We start from the raw sequence: 17,008 nt of genomic DNA, 5'->3' as shown, positions 1-17,008 counted from the left end.
TCCTACCAAAATGAATCACTTCACATTTCTTCACATTGAACATCATCTGCCACCTGTCCACCCATTCCACCAACTTGTCCATGTCCTTTTGAAGTTCCGCACATTCCTCCTCACAGTTCACAATGCTTCCAAGTTTTGTATCATCCACAAACTTTGAAATTGTGCCCTGTACACCAAGTCTAGGTCTTTAATTTATATCAGGAAAGGCAAGGGTCCCAACACTGACCTCTATCGAACTCCTCTACAAACTTTCCTCCAACCCAAAAACATCCATTGACCACTACTCTCTGCTTCCTGTCACTCAATCAATTTAATATCCATGTTACTACTGTCTCTTATTCCATGAGCTATAAATTTGCTCTCTTGTGTTGCATTGTATCAAATGCCTTTTGGAAATTCATGTACACCACACCAACAGCATTGCCCTCATCAACGCTCTGCTACGTCATGAAAGAGCTCCAACAAGTTAGTTAAATATGATTTTCCCTTAAGAAATCCTTGTTGGCTTTTCTTAATTAACCTGCATTTGTCACCTGCCTATTAATTTTGTCCCAGATTGTTATTTCTAGAAGTTTCCCTACCACTGAAGTTAAACCGGCTGACCTGTCATTGCTTTGCTTATCTTAACACCTTTTTTGAACAAAGGTGCATTGTTTGCAATTCTCCAGTCCTCTGGCACCATCTCTGAGTCCAAGGAATGTTAGTAGAATCTAAGCTGGTTGGTGATGTCAAAACGAAGACACAGAGCTTTTTTTTTTAACTGGCAGAGTTTACTGACTTTGTCCTCCTCACATCCCCGTTGTTCCAGCTATCCATTACTTATAGGTGGTTTGTGGATTTGATCTGTTCCCGGTGTCTCCCCTTCAGGCATAAACCTTGCTGGGGTGGCCGGTTTTCTTGGGCAGCAGCACAGCCTGGATGTTGGGCAGGACCCCACCCTGGGCTATGGTGACCCCGCCCAGCAGCTTGTTGGAGCTCCTCGTCGTTGCGGATGGCGAGCTGCAGGTGGCGGGGGATGATGTGGGTCTTCTTGTTGTCCCGGGCCGCGTTGCCAGCCAGCTCGAGGATCTCGGCCGTCAGGTACTTGAGGACGGCGGCCAGGTAGACGGGGGCTCTGGCCCCGACCCGCTCGGCATAGTGGCCCTTGCGCAGCAGCCGGTGGATGCGGCCGATGGGGAACTGGAGCCCGACTCTGGAGGAGCGAGTCTTGGCCTTGGCACGCCCTTTGCCTCTGGTTTTACCGCGACCGGACATCTTTCAGAATTTAGCTTTTATGGAGTATCCATTACTTTTTTGTGTTCAAAGTACTTGATTAAAAAATGCCCTTCACCTGTGTTTCCAAACAATATAACTAACAAACCATTAACAGGAAAGACTGAAAAATTATGACCAGTGCCTCCCCAATTTCCACTCTCACTACCCTCAGTATCCTTGGGTGCCTCTCATCTGATCCTTGTGGCTTATCAACTTTAAGTAAAGACCTAACCAATACCACCTCCTTATCGATTTTTAACCCTCCTAATGTCTAAATTACCTCTTCTTTCACCGTGGCCTAAGTTGCATCTTTTTCTTTGGTAAAGACAGATGCAGAGTATTCATTTAAAACGAATAGTAGAATTTCTGGACAACGCTGACTAATTACAATTCCTGCTAAAATAAGAAGGGATCACTCCTTTGCAGCACCAGGTTGTGAAGGGTGCAACACACAGCGATGATACAGGATACCTTATCTGGAGAGTATTTCATTAGTCCCGGCGGAGCACTCCAAATATCATCTTCAGAATGCCAACGGTCTGCTCAATTAAGGGTTGTTTGGAGCTGTGATCTGCATTGTACCTCCCTCTGAAGCACTCTGAGCCTGACGCACTGGGGCCACGAACCAACCGTTTGGTGGGTACCCCTTCTCCCCAAGCAGCCATTCCTGCAGATGCTCAGGACCTTCGAAAATCTCAGGCACCTGGGAGTGACTCAGGATGTCTGAGTCATGGCAACTTGCAGGGTACTTGGCACAATCGTGCATCATATGCTTACAATGATCACACATCTGTTGAACATTGATGGAATGAAAGCCTTTACAATTGATAAGCATTAGGGGCTGCTGCCATGGAGCCCTTAAAGCCACATGGGTGCTGTTGATTGCACCCTGCACTCTTGGGAAGTTAGAGATAGCTGCAAAACCATTGAATCTTTCATCGAGTGTAAACCTCACATAGTGATATACCTTGCTGTAGAGGCATCTGTGACCTTCTTGATGCATCTATGTATGGTGAACTGCGAGATGCTGCACAGGTCCCCATGGAACAATCTGCAGGAAAAGATTTTGAGCGCAGCTGTGACCTTGACAGGGGCTAGTCAATTGTGAGTCAGCAGTTTACTGATGTACTAAGTATTTGAATATTGTAATAAGAAAATGGCACTGCTGGATGACAGTTGCTGATGAGTTCCCTGTCAAAGCAAATCTGTACAATGTGTTGTCTTGATCACACAAATGTTTAGAAATATATTCAGCAAACAAATACAATAGTTCCAGGGAGCAGAGTCAGAGGGCTGAGTTCCAGAGAGGTGAGTATAAAAACCTTACCTCGGGGATTCGTGGCCGAGTTCCAGGGAGCAGAATCAGAGGGTGGAGTTCCAGAGAGGTTAGTATAAAAACCTTACCTCGGGGACTCGCGGCATAGTTCCAGGGAGCAGAGTCGGAGGGCGGAGTTCCAGAGAGGTGAGTATAAAACAAAAACAGAATTACCTGGAAAAACTCAGCAGGTCTGGCAGCATCGGCGGAGAAGAAAAGAGTTGACGTTTCGAGTCCTCATGACCCTTCGACAGAACTGAATTCAGTTCTGTCGAAGGGTCATGAGGACTCGAAACGTCAACTCTTTTCTTCTCCGCCGATGCTGCCAGACCTGCTGAGTTTTTCTAGGTAATTCTGTTTTTGTTTTGGATTTCCAGCATCCGCAGTTTTTTTGTTTTTATATAGGTGAGTATAAAAACCTTACCCCGGGGATTTGCGGACCTCGGGTCTTAAAAAAAAATTTAAAGTAGCATCACAGTAAATCTGATTGGCTGCTAGAGAGTCTACACTGAATTTGAAACTAAAACATTGTTAAACTAATTAAACCAAATAAATTAATCACTTAATTAGTAAGTAGAGGGTATCTAGACCAGAATCAGGGGATTACTGTTCTTAGAATTTAGCATTTATAGTAGAAATCTAGCCCTAGGGAACGTATAGTTAATAAGGAGTCAATAAGCAGTTATTAGATTTAAATTATTTTATTAAATAGTTCTAGAAATGGCAGTTGCTGGGGTGAAGTGCTTCACCTGTGAGATGTGAGAAATCTGTGACGCTTCAAGTGTCCCGGACAACTACATTTGCAGGAAGTGTACCCAATTGCAGCTCTTCACAGACCGCATGGATTGGTTGGAGCAGCAGTTGGATGCACTTAGGAGCATTCAGGTGGCGGAAAGCGTCATTGACTGTTTTGGAGATGTGGTCACACCCAAGGTACAGACAGATAGATGGGTGACTGCTAAAAGGGGCAGGCAGTCAGTGCAGAAATCCCCTGTGGCTGACCCCCTCTCTAACAGGTATACCATTTTGGATACTGTTGGGGGGGATGGCCTATCAGGGGAACACAACAGCAGTAGCCAGAGCAGTGGCACCACGGCTGTCTCTGTTGTTCAGTGGGGGGGTCAAAGCACAGAAAAGCAATTGTCATGGGGGACTCTATAGTCAGGGGCTCAGATAGGTACTTCTGTGGTCGTGAAAGAGACACCAGGATGGTATGTTGCCTCCCTGGTGCCAGGGTCCAGGATGTCTCTGATCGGGTGCAGGACATTCTGAAGAGGGAGGGAGAACAGCCAGAGGTCGTGGTAGACATTGGTACTAACGACATATGCAGGAAGAGTGACGAGGTCCTGTAGTGGGAGTTCAGGGAGTTAGGCAGAAAGTTAAAAAAACAGGACCTCTAGGGTTGTAATCTCAGGATTACTTCCTGTGCCACATGCCAGTGAGGCTAGAAATAGGAAGATAGTGCAGCTAAACACGTGGCTGAACAGATGGTGTAGGAGGGAGGGTTTCCGATATCTGGATCATTGGGATCTCTTCCGGGGCAGGTGGGATCTGTACAAGAAGGACGGATTGCGTCTAAACTGGAGGGGCACCAATATCCTGGATGCGAGGTTTGCTATGTCACTCAAGAGGGTTTAAACTAGTATGGCAGGGGGGTGGGAACCAGAGCAATAGGTCAGCAGGTGAAATAAATGACTGGGAACCAGTGAATATGGCCAGGAGGACTAAGAGGAAGAGCAGGCAGGAAGAAATTACTGTACACGGTGGGACTGGGGGTCTGAAATGCATTTGTTTCAATGAGAGAAGTATAACAGGCAAGGCAGATGAGCTTAGAGCTTGGATTCATACTTGGGACTATTGTTATTGTTATTGCTATTACAGAGACTTGATTGGAGGTTGGACAGCATTGGCAGATAAATGTTCCAGGATTTAGATGTTTCAGGCAGGACAGAGAGGGATGTAGAAGAGGTGGGGGAGTTGCTCTGCTGGTTAAGGGGAATGTCACAGCTGTACGACAGGAGGACACCCCTCAGTGGGCTCATGCAGTGAGGGAAAAAGGGTAAGCTCCGGAATAGGAAGGGTGCAGTCACAATGTTGGGGGTTTACTATAGGCCTCCCAAATGCCAGCGGGAGATTGAGGAACAGTTATGTAGGCAGATGTTGGAAAGATGTAAAAGCAATAGGGTTGTTGTGATGGGTGATTTTAACTTTCCCTATATTGACTGGGAGTCACTTAGTGCTAGGGGTTTGGATGGTGCAGAATTTGTAGGGTGCATCCAGGAGGACTTCCTGAGACAATATGTAGATAGTGCAACTAGGGAAGGAGCAATACTGGACCTGGCATCAGGGAATGAACCCGGCCAGGTGGTCGAGGTTTGGGAAAAGTGACCATAATTCAGTAAGTTTCAAGGTACTGGTGGATAAGGATAACAGGAGTCCTCGGGTTAAGGTGCTTAATTGGGGGAAGGCTAATTATAACAATATTAGGCAGGAACTGAGGAATCTAGACTGGAGGCGGATGTTTGAGGGCAAATCAACAACTGACATGTGGGGGGGCTTTCAAACATCAGTTGATAAGAATTCAGGACCGGCATGTTCCTGCTAGGATGAAGGATAAGCATGATAGGTTTCGGGAACCTTGGATAACGAAGGATATTGTGAACAAAAACAGAATTACCTGGAAAAACTCAGCAGGTCTGGCAGCATCGGTGGAGAAGAAAAGAGTTGACGTTTCGAGTCCTCATGACCCTTCGACTGACCCTTCTGTCGAAGGGTCATGAGGACTCGAAACGTCAACTCTTTTCTTCTCCGCCGATGCTGCCAGACCTGCTGAGTTTTTCCAGGTAATTCTGTTTTTGTTTTGGATTTCCAGCATCCGCAGTTTTTTGTTTTTATGAAGGAAATTATGAGATTATTCAAAAAGAAAAGGGAAGCATTCGTAAGGGCTAGAAGGCTGGGAACAGATGAAGCCTGTGGAGAATATAAAGAAAGTAGGAAAAAACTTAAGCAATGAGTCAGGAGGGCTAAAAGGGGTCATGAAAAGTCACTGGCAACCAGGATTAAGGAAAATCCCAAGGCCTTTTATACATATATAAAAAGCAAGAGGGTAGCCAGGTAAAGGGTAGGCCCACTCAGGGTCAGAGGTGGGAATCTGTGTGTGGAGCCAGAAGAAATGGGAGAGATACTAAATGAATACTTCTCATCAGTTTTCACCAAAGAGAAGGACTTAACAGTCTATTTGTCTAGGGAAGAGTGTGTTGATAGCCTGGATCATGTTGAGATCAAAAAAGAGGTGTTAGGCGTCTTGAAGAATAATAAGATGCATAAGTCCCCAGGGCCAGATGGGATTTACCCCAGAAGCAGGCAAGGGAGGAGATTGCTGGGGCCTTGACAGAAATCTTTGTATCCTCACTGGCTATGAGTGAGGTGCCAGAGGACTGGAGAATGGCCAATGTTGTTCCATTGTTTAAGAAAGGTAGTAGGGATGATCCAGGAAATTACAGGCCAGTGAGCCTTATGTCAGTGGTAGGGAAATTATTGGAAAAGATTCTTCATGACAGGAATTACTACCATTTGGAAGCAAATGGCGTATTAGTGAGAGGCAGCATGGTTTTGTGAAGGGGAGGTCATGTCTCACTAACTTGATCGAGTTTTTCGAGAAAGTGACAAAGATGATCGACGATGGAAGGGTAGTGGATGGATTTCAATAAGGCCTTTGACAAGGTCCCTCATGGCAGACTGGTACAGAAGGTAAAGTCGCATGGGATCAGAGGTGAGCTGGCAAGATGGATCAGAATTGTCTTGGTCATAGAAGAGGGTAGCAGTGGAAGGGTGCTTTTCTGAATGGAGAGCTGTGACTAGTGGAGTTCCGCAGGGATCAGTGCTGGGACCATTGCTGTTTGTAGTATACCTAAATGATTTGGAGGAAAATGTAACTGGGCTAATTAGTAGGTTTGTAGACGACACTACGGTTTGAGGAGTTGCAGCTAGTGAAGAGGATTGTCAAAGGATACAACGGGATTTAGATCGGTCGGAGACATGGGCGGAGAAATGGCAGATGGAGTTTAATCCGGACAAATACGAGGTAACGCATTTTGGAAGGTCTAATACAGGCAGGAATTATACAGTAAATGGCAGAACCCTTAAGTGCATCGACGGGCAGGGGGATCTGGGTGTACAGGTCCACAGGTCACTGAAAGTGGCAACGCAGGTGGATAAGGTAGTCAGGAAGGCATATGGCATGCTTGCCTTCATTGGCAGGGGTATTGAGTATAAAAGCTGGGAAGTCATGCTGCAAGCTGTATAGAACCTTGGTTGGGCCACACTTGGAATATTGCGTGCAATTCTGGTCGCCACATTACCAGAAGGATATGGAGGTGTTGGAGAGGGTGCAGAGGAGGTTTACCAGGATGCTGCCTGGTCTGGAGAGGAGAGGTTGGAGAAACTCGGATTGTTCTCACTAGACCGACGGAGATTGAGGGGCGACTTGATAGAAATTTACAAAATTATGAGTGGCATGGACAGAATAGATAGTCAGGAGCTTTTTCCCAGGGTGGAAGAGTCAATTACTAGGGGACATAGATTTAAGGTGAGAGGAGAAAATTATGGAGGAGATGTGCGGGGCAAGTTTTTTACGCAGAGGGTAGTGAGTGTCTGGAATTCGCTGCCAGAGGAGGTGATGGAAGCAGGTACGATAGTGGTGTTTAAGAGGCAGCTTAACAAATACCTGAATAGGATGGGAGTAGAGGGATATGGACCCCGGAAGTGCAAAATGTTCTAGTTGACGGGCAATATGATCGGCGCAGGCTTGGAGGGCTGAAGGGCCTGTTCCTGTGCTGTACTTTTCTTTGTTCTTTGCTCTAGTCTCCGACTCCATGGGGTATTAGTTCCTCACACAGAATGCACCAGATGTGGTCAACCAGAGCTTGGGACAAGTGCAGACGTGCAGGGCATTCTCTAACTCATCTATAAATAGGAGAGTCTTCTTCAGTGTACTCTAGGTCCAGCAATTCACCTCTATGCTCTGGGTCTAGCCTCCCGATCCTCGTGTTCTTGCTGGGACTCCCCTGCACCCTGGACCTCAGTGGGGGCCTCCTCCTGAATCTGCTGTCATCATCGTCTCTCCCTCCCTCCTCCTCCATTGTATTAGAACCATCAAAAAGGCAGCATTGAGCCCTGGATCTATAATTGTTTTATCCTTCTCTCTGAAATGATAGATTGAATAGATTAATGAATAACAGGTGAACATAGTAAAGATCACAATCTGTAACCAAACACAACTGTAAAAGCCTATAGTGGTTTCAGCCTCACTAGCCTTGTCGCTGATACAGTCTTGCATCTGAGCCACTAACAGACACATCAGGGGAGCAAGATGCCATCCCTGAGACTTAACATATGAATCCCACAGTGATTGGAGAAGGTTTGAATGACAGTGCTTCAATCTCTGATCTGGCATTCTAATTCACAATAAGATGCTCATGATTAATGGCTGGATGCACTTTGGCCCGTAGTGAATACCAATTCTGGAAAGCACATGAGAGTCTTTCATTGATGGGATGTTATATGTGCAACACCTGTGCCTCCTTAATGGTGCCTGCATTCCGAAATTTCACATTCCTATGTGTTAATGTTGAAATGCAGCCACTATGATGTTAAGCTATTGAGTCCTACATCTCTACTTTAATAGTGTGACAAAAGGCATGGGTTCCAATGGCTAAATTCTGAAGGAGGTCTTCCTCCTTTCTCTCTGCTCTGACTCCATTTTAATTTGTGGCACCAGCAAGTAGAGGACACATCCAGAAAGGACCTCTTAGTCCAGTAGTGCGCTCCTCCCACACAGCCTCAGAACCCTCCCATGCAGATTCGCTTTTACTTTCAATTTATAGTTGTGCCATTAGTTCAAGAGTGCAAGATGGTGGTTCTCTGCTATTACTTCGAGACCAGCTTCAACACTCTCTCTCTCCCTCACTGTCCAACCACCAGATATTTACATTCCCACCCTCTCCCTGAGCCCAACATTGTTGGCATACCAATGCCCCATGTGGATCTCTACCCCCCCCATCCAGAGGCTATGTGCACAGTCACTGACAGAGAAGACCCAACCCCACCATCCTAGAAAGCTTCACATGCCCCACCCTTTAATATTCTTTTCCAAATACAGGCTGCAGATGCCTCCTATAACTATTACCATCCAATTTGCAGGCCAGTACAGAGCCAGATGAGCACAGATTGGACACAGACTGTGAAAATGTCCTGCACACCAAGCTGTGCATTATCCCATATGAGCACGTAGCCCTTGCCCCTCCTTGGAGCAGGAGTACAATGTGTGTGCTATGCATAGCCCTGTAGCATAGCCTGTTGCATTCAAGACTGTCTCTTCTCTATCGTTCTTGACGGTGAGGTCCATGTAGCCCAAGGACAGTCTGTAGTCTGTCAGTCCTGACTGTGAGCCCAAGGAGTGTCTCAGCTCTCTGACTCTGACCTGCTGGCCCCAGACTAAGGACGTTGACTTTCAACGAGTTCCCCATTGCCCTCATCACTGAACACTACACTATCTCCCTTCCCACCCACCCACCCTTCATGAGTCTCAGCGCCACCCATCCCTCATGTGCCACATGAACACACTGCCCCTTTTCTTTTTTGGAGTTTGCATGCAACCCTTCTCATTCATACTTGTCGTATCCCATCCTCCCCCCATTTGTCAGCATCTCAATTTCCCTGGTCGAGCTCCAGCTTCCCATCCTTCAGTCTACCCTCTGGGTGCCATCATTTCCTCTCTTCCTCCACCTCCTTGCAAGACATTCCTGCCCTTCTGCTTTACGTTGTTTCCCCCTCCACCCTACCCCTTGCACTGCCTTCCTGCCCCTCACTCCGACTCCTTTCAATGCCTTCCTGTCCCTTTTTCCCCACTTCGTCTGTCAGACTTAATGAACATTCATGAGATGGTAATGAATGCAAATAACGTTCACACCACTAATACCCAACCCACCATTGGGAGAATTGCGAAATGTTTTGACACCGGCAAGATTCCCATTCTTTTGGCTCCTGCTGGATTCTCCAATCCCACCCCATGAAACCTGCCACAGGCAGGATGGGAATATTTCCTTCAACATAATTGTTCCAAACATTAACTTTTTTATATTATGTCTAAACTAAAGATTAACAAGTCACTTTTATAATTAAACTGAACACTTGCACTTTCATGCCTCTGCATTGCTTGAGTGGCTAGATAAGTTAGAGGCCCAACTCCACGTTTGTCAATATGGCTGCATCTGAACTGTCTCAGCTGCAGAGGAATGGTCATTTTCTACAAGGCTTGCCTAATGCGTGGCCACTTCCCTTCCCCCACCCAGCACATGCTTGTGCACTACCTTCAACTGCAGGTTAGCCTTTGCCCCCCCCATCCCCAAGTCACCTCAACTGCAGGGCAGCCCTTGCCCCCGTTCCTCCAACGCGCCTCAACCTTGAAGTCCAACAGGCGACCCAGGCAAGCAATGTTACTGTGTACAAACCTCTGAGTTCCTCTCAAAGTGCAGCCCACAAAGTGTACGGCTTTATATGCTGTTGTGAAGCATGTCGGCATGATTGCACGCTGATGTGGATGGACAATCCAGCATGGGGGATGATCGCAGCGGGCATGTCTTATAATGATATGGCGAAGAGCAGTGGGAAACCAGGGGATTGGGAAGCCTACAAAGAGCAACAGAGGACAACTAAAAAAGAAATAAGGAGGGAAAAAATTAAATATGAGGGTAAACCAGCCAATCATATAAAAAAAGATTGCAAGAGTTCTTTTAGATATATAAAGGGTAAGAGAGAGGCAAAAATGGACTTTGGGCCATTGGAAAATGATGCTGAAGAATTAGTAGTGGGGAACAAAGAAATGGCGGAGGAACTGAATAGGTACTTTGCGTCAGTCAGTGGAAGACACAAGTGACATCCCCAAAGTTCAAGAGAGTCAGGGAGCAGAGGTGAGTATGGCGGCCATTACCAAGGAGAAGGTGCTAGGAAAACTGAAAGGTCTGAAGGTGGATAAATCACCTGGACCAGATGGATTACACCCGAGAGTTCTGAAGGAGATAGCTGAAGAAATAGTGGAAGCGTTAGTGGTGATCTTTCAGGAATCACTGGAGTCAGGGAGGGTCCCAGAGGACTGGAGAATTGCTAATGTAACCCCCGTTTAAGAAGGGAGTGAGGCAAAAGACAAGAAATTACAGGCCAATTAGCCTGACCTCGGTCGTTGGTAAGATTTTAGAGTCTATTATTAAGGATGAGATTTCAGAATACTTGGAAGTGCATGGTAAAATCGGGCAAAGTCAGCATAGTTTCATCAAGGGGAGGTCATGCCTGATAAATCTGTTAGAATTCTTTGAGGAGGTAACGAGTAGGTTAGACAAAGGAGAGCCAATGGATGTTATCTACTTGGAATTCCAGAAGGCCTTTGACAAGGTGCCGCACAGGAGGCTGCTCAGTAAGATAAGAGCCCATTGTGTTAGAGGCAAGGTACTAGCATGGATAGAAGATTGGCTGTCTGGCAGGAGGCAGAGAGTGGGGATAAGGGGGTCCTTCTCAGGATGGCAGCCAGTGACTAGTGGAGTTCCGCAGGGGTCACTGTTGGGACCACAACTTTTCACTTTATACATTAATGATCTAGATGAAGGAACTGAGGGCATCCTGGCTAAGTTTGCAGATGATACAAAGATAGGTGAAGGGACAGGTAGTATTAGGGAGGCTGCAGAAGGATTTGGACAACGTTAGGAGAATGGGCAAAGAAGTGGCAGATGGAATACAACATGGGGAAGTGTGAGGTCATGCACTTTGGTTGGAAGAATAGAGGCATAGACTATTTTCTAAATGGGGAGAGAATTCAGAAATCTGGAGTGCAAAGGGACTTGGGAGTCCTAGTCCAAGATTCTCTTAAGGTTAACTTGCAGGTTGAGTCCGTAGTTAGGAAGACAAATGCAATGTTGGCATTTATTTCGAGAGGACTAGAATATAAAAGCAGGGATGTGCTGCTGAGGCTTTATAAGGCTCTGGTCAGACCACGTTTAGAATATTGTGAGCAATTTTGGGCCCCGTATCTCAGGAAGGATGTGCTGGCCCTGGAGACGGTCCAGAGGAGGTCATGAGAATGATCCCAGGAATGAAAGGCTTAACATATGAAGAACGTTTGGAGGTTAGGAGGATGAGGGGGGATCTGATTGAAACTTACAGAATACTGAAAGGCCTGGATAGAGTGGACATGGGGAAGATGTTTCCATTAGTAGGAGAGACTAGGACCTAAGTGCACAGCCTCAGAGTAAAGGGAAGACCTTTCAGAACAGAGATGAGTGGAAACTTCTTTAGCCAGAGAGTGGTGAATCTATGGAATTCATTGCCACAGAAGGCTGTGGAGGCCAGGTCATTGAGTGTATTTAAGACCGAGATAGATAGGTTCTTGATTGGTAAGGGGATCAAAGGTTCCGGGGAGAAGGCGGGAGAATGGAGTTGAGAAACTTATCAGCCATGATTGAATGGCGGAGCAGACTTGATGGGCCGATTGGCCTAACTTCTGCTCCTATGTCTTATGGTCTTATATCCAGATGTATTACAATGAGGTTCCCAATGTCCGATGGCGGCAGCAACTCCTGAAGTCTCCCACGACAGCGCTTTCCAAATCCGCAGCCTTTACCACCTAGAAGAACAAGGACAGCAGAAGAATTGGAACACCACCACCTGCAAGTTCTCCTCCAAGCCACACACGATCCTGATTTGGAACTATATCACCATTCCTTTACTGTTGCTGGATCAAAATCCTGGAACTCCCTTCCTGAGAGCATTCTGCTTGTATCCACAGCACATGGACAGCAGCGGTTCAAGACCTTCTCAAGGGCAGTTAGGGATAGGCATTAAATGCTGGCCTAACCAGTGATGCCCACACCCTGTGAAAGAATTAAATATAAGGCTTCTTTCTCAACTTCTTCTTTATGTGAATTGTGTGTATTTCTTTTCTCTGGGAACTGTTGCATCCAGGCAGTTTGTGCAATCATTTGTTTCCTGTGTCTATAGTACTCGTCATCTTCCAGGGTATGGATGTTTTGGTTTCATTTTCTTCTCATTCACCCTGTTGCTCTGCCTCTAGTAACTCCTTTATCATCCTCTTCCTCAGTTTTACCATCTTTTCCCAGTGATTAGGCTTTCCACAAGCTCTGCAGTTTGGCAGGACATTTCCTTCTGTATATTAACTCGTGATCATCCACAGCTCATGCACATCTTTTTCTCTGTCTTGTGTGTATTCTTTTGTTGCTGTGTTACTGAATAAATCCTGCTGCCTTTCTCTTGACTCTGTTGAAGGCTAGCTGTTTGAGTAGTCAGCACCTTCATCTGTCTACTCTTGGCTTCATGTTTTTGAGCAATATCAACATGTCCTGTCCGATCAGAACTTTTTCTATTTCAGGGAGTACAGATCCCCAAAAGAGCAAATCTACCAGTCTTCCATCCTTTTCTTTGAAATTACATTTGCTGGTTATATTTCTTAATGTTGTTAAGAAATTGTCATACAGGCTCACCTGGCTGTGCCTCAGGCTCTGGAGTTCATGTTGGTGGATCCAATGGTTTGTCTTTGGCTGGAGATGTATGTTGATTTTTTATTGTATTCTGAATTTTTATTGTCCTTATTTGAAGCACAAACCTGAAATTTGTGAAGAAAACCATTTTTCATTATGCACGCTTGGCTGGGATCCCAGACAGCTATTTGAATACTAGAACACCTGCTCCAGAGGGAACATTGTGTGACTGGCAGCTCACGCTCTCTGATCTTTGCTGGCAAATGTTTATTTACACAAGTTAAGTGATTTCAAGGATTTGTGGTTTGCCATTTTTGAGACTTTAAAGGGCCTTGATGATTGACACTTTTATTGGCTTGCAGTGCTGACTCTTTTTTCAAACATAGGAGAAAGTTATCAATGAATAATTTATTTTCTAAGCTATTTTTTACACATTACACTATACACTATAGGGTTCATTGGTTCTAGAAAGTGTACAGAGGGTTAATGGCATTGATATGCCATAGCTTGGTGTACAAGACATGGTGGGTGGGTGGAAGAACAGATCTTGGCATAGAAGGCCTGAGGGGCCTTGTGGGTTGAATGGGGAGTGTTTGGAAGGTGAAGGGCCTTTGTGTTTTTATTTTAACTGGGACAAAGTTTCACAGTGTCAAGGCAGGCTTTTCAAACAGCCTACCTCCATTACCGGCAGCCCCTGTGGCTGCCTCTGCACTTCTTCCCGATTGGCTGGCCCGACTCCAGCCCGCATCTGCCCCCCAGCAATGAAGCCTTTGCGGGCACTTTCTCCCAAGGCGGGCAGGCCAAGTTGGGAATTTTACCAACTTCCACTATCTGCCTCGAGGATGAAAATCCAGGCCATTGACTCTGTTTCTCTCTCCACGGATGCTGCCTGTTTCTAACATTTTCTGCTTTTATTCCAGATTTCCAGCATCCACAGTGTTCTGCTTTTCAGTAATTGATTATCTGCTGGAAAAAATAAATATTCTATTTAAATAATGTCTTTGGTTCATGCACAATTTGGAAATTCTTTAACAACAATAAAGAAAACCATCTGACTTTCCAAATGCATACTTTTGTTGGAAAACAAAGTCTATTTTAGACTAGCACCTTCACTAATGCTTGTATTTGCTTATGGTATTGCTCAGGCTTGTCAAGGTCTTCTAAAGATCTTGAGAGACACAACTTATGGTATAACATGTGGTTTTCTCTCATGGTCAGAGCTCAGCAATTCCAGAATCAATTTGTACACCTGCATTCAGATAGAAATTGATCTGTAGAGTAGCAAATCCTTCCTCCACATAGTTAGAATTTTGATCCTCTTCTTTTGGAACTACAGTACTGGGGCAATTTTGTGCTAACAACAGATTTCTTTAAAAACAACCCAGGATTGATTGAAACTTCATTTGTTTTCTTTCAGCATTTTTAATGTAGCCAAGTGCAGTAGGTGTTCCAGCATCGGCGGAGAAGAAAAGAGTTGACGTTTCGAGTCCTCATGACCCTTCGACAGAACTTGAGTTCGAGTCCAGGAAAGAGCTGAAATATAAGCTGGTTTAAGGTGTGTGTGTGGGGGGCGGAGAGATAGAGAGACAGAGAGGTGGGGGGGTGGTGTGGTTGTAGGGACAAACAAGCAGTGATAGAAGCAGATGATCTGCTTCAGCTCTTTCCTGGACTCGAACTCAAGTTCTGTCGAAGGGTCATGAGGACTCGAAACGTCAACTCTTTTCTTCTCCGCCGATGCTGCCAGACCTGCTGAGTTTTTCCAGGTAATTCTGTTTTTGTTTTGGATTTCCAGCATCCGCAGTTTTTTTGTTTTTATATCTGCAGTAGGTGTTCAGCTGATCTGGAGCCAGGTGCTGCAAGTTGCTATGGTGATCTGTTCTTCCTTGTGTCTCTAACAAGAAGCTGTTTTCATCTTTATCATCAGCTTGCTAAAACTGATTTTCCTATTTATAAAATTTTTGTTTATTATATGTAATTTTGCTGCAATTTAATTACTTTCTTCTGATATATTTTATGCCAATACAAGGAATGCAAAGAAAGAAGTAGCATTAAAGCAAAAGATAAAGGAAAACGCAAAGGAAAAGCGGAAGAAGAAAACTGAAGAAGAGTACAAAAAGTACGAGAGAGAAGAGTTGGCTTCAACAACGTATGAGAAGTGGCTGGTAAGATTTGGAGTATAAACCTTTGGAAAGATTTTGATGAAAGTTTAAAAAGCTCCAATTCGATCGGATGTTTCAATCAAGTTATAATTGAAAACTGAGATTAAATCAATGGTTTAAACTTACCCCAATATGCTAAATTTAAGAGCAGTTAAATCTCTCTGTCAATGTCAATGCTCGCCAAGTAAGAATGCATAATGGTGTTGGTGTGTCTATGTTCACATTGAATGATGGTCACATTGAATTGATTCTGTCATGATAATAGTTGATTGTGGTAGCGAACTCCAGTGTTAAATACTATACGGTACTCTATACGCAAGATGAGGTCGCCTGACCTGGGGTTTGAAGGTCAGATAGCACATATTGGAGTCTTTCTTGATAGAACTCAGTTACTGCAGATATGTGTTTATGTTAAGAGAATGTATTATCAAATAAGTTAGCTCAGCTACAATGTCTTTGTGCATCATCGAAACAAAAAACAAGACATGGGGCAAAACTTTACGTCCCGCGGGCAGATCCGCGTTCAACCCGATTGAGTATAAAATTGCACAAGATGACGTCGGGAGAGCGTCCCGACATCATCATGCACTCGCGTGACATTTCGCTCGGCTGACGCGTACAAAAGTCAGAAGCATATCCGCCAACAAACAATTAAGAGGACAATTAAGCCCATTAATGGCACAATTGTCTCTGATTTTTCGTGGACCATCCAACCTTATGGTTGGCAGGCGGGCAAATCAGCCAGTTGGCCTTTACATTTCAAACCTCATCCAAGGGTGGCATGAAATCTCCATTATGAAATAAAATAAAAATAAGTATCTGTGGACAGCATTTTTATGAGGTATATTTTCAGGTGATTGATTGTGATGCGTGGACATTTTTTTGCAGCTTTTTAAACCTTTATCTAATCATTTGAAGAACTGCAGTTCCCTGAGGCAGCTGTCTGCCTTCAGGGAGCTCTCTCGCAGCGCTCACCCGCACCTGCAATGACGTCATCACCCGCCCTCTTCCCACCCCCACCCCAGCAGCACTGAACTTTTCAGCAGCCAGGGTGAAATCGCAGTTGGGGGGCCGATCGCGGTCAGCGGTCCATTTCCCAGTCGATTCCAGGCCCACCAATCACAAGCACCCGCCAAAGGTAAAATTCAGGCCATGGTGTCACAAGTATACTAAATGCAACAATGGAGGTTCTGAAACCACTGACAGAGCTCAATTTGGAGGGAAATCTTGCCAAAAACTGGAAGAGTTTCCAGCTGTAATTTGAGCTGTACCTCATGGCAACGGGCAGTGGTAAAAAAGGCCTTCAGGTATCTCACGACAACGGGCAGTGGTAAAAAAGACCCTCAGGTACAGCCTTCCATCTTTCTTCACATAGCGGGGGAAGTAGCCCTAGAAGTCTATAACATATTCAGGATTGAAATGATGAGAAATGAAATGACTTGAAAGAAATACTGGAAAAATTCAAAGCTTACTACAGCCCTAAGAAAAACATCACATATAAAAGATATTTTACTTGTCAGTGACAACATTAGTCAGCACATAACTGAGCTGAGTAAACTAGCTAAATCGTGTGAATTTGGAGAGCTTGAAGAATCGCGCATCCAAGATAGAATCGCAAATGACACTCTGTGAGGATGGCTTTTGAGAGAATTTGACCTCACGCTGGAGAAAGCAAAAAATATTTGCAGAGCGGCAGAGACAACAAACTGCCAGCTTAAAGAGATGGCAAAGATAAT

At 45.1% G+C, this 17,008-nt stretch overlaps 1 protein-coding gene across 1 annotated transcript in view; it reads left to right on the top strand.

Moving 5' to 3' along the window:
• The window catches only part of map9 (microtubule-associated protein 9), a 213,032-nt gene that overhangs the window by 155,016 nt on the left and 41,008 nt on the right, over positions 1-17,008 (top strand). The window contains exon 10 of the mRNA XM_041193456.1: positions 15,140-15,275. Coding sequence (XP_041049390.1) covers positions 15,140-15,275 — 136 coding nt within the window. The remainder of the gene's footprint in view (positions 1-15,139; positions 15,276-17,008) is intronic.

This window comes from Carcharodon carcharias, chromosome 1, assembly GCF_017639515.1.
Source record: "Carcharodon carcharias isolate sCarCar2 chromosome 1, sCarCar2.pri, whole genome shotgun sequence".
NCBI classification, from domain to species: Eukaryota; Metazoa; Chordata; class Chondrichthyes; order Lamniformes; family Lamnidae; genus Carcharodon; species Carcharodon carcharias.
Note: the sequence above shows the minus strand (reverse complement) of the source record. Positions and strands in the feature narration are given on the sequence as shown.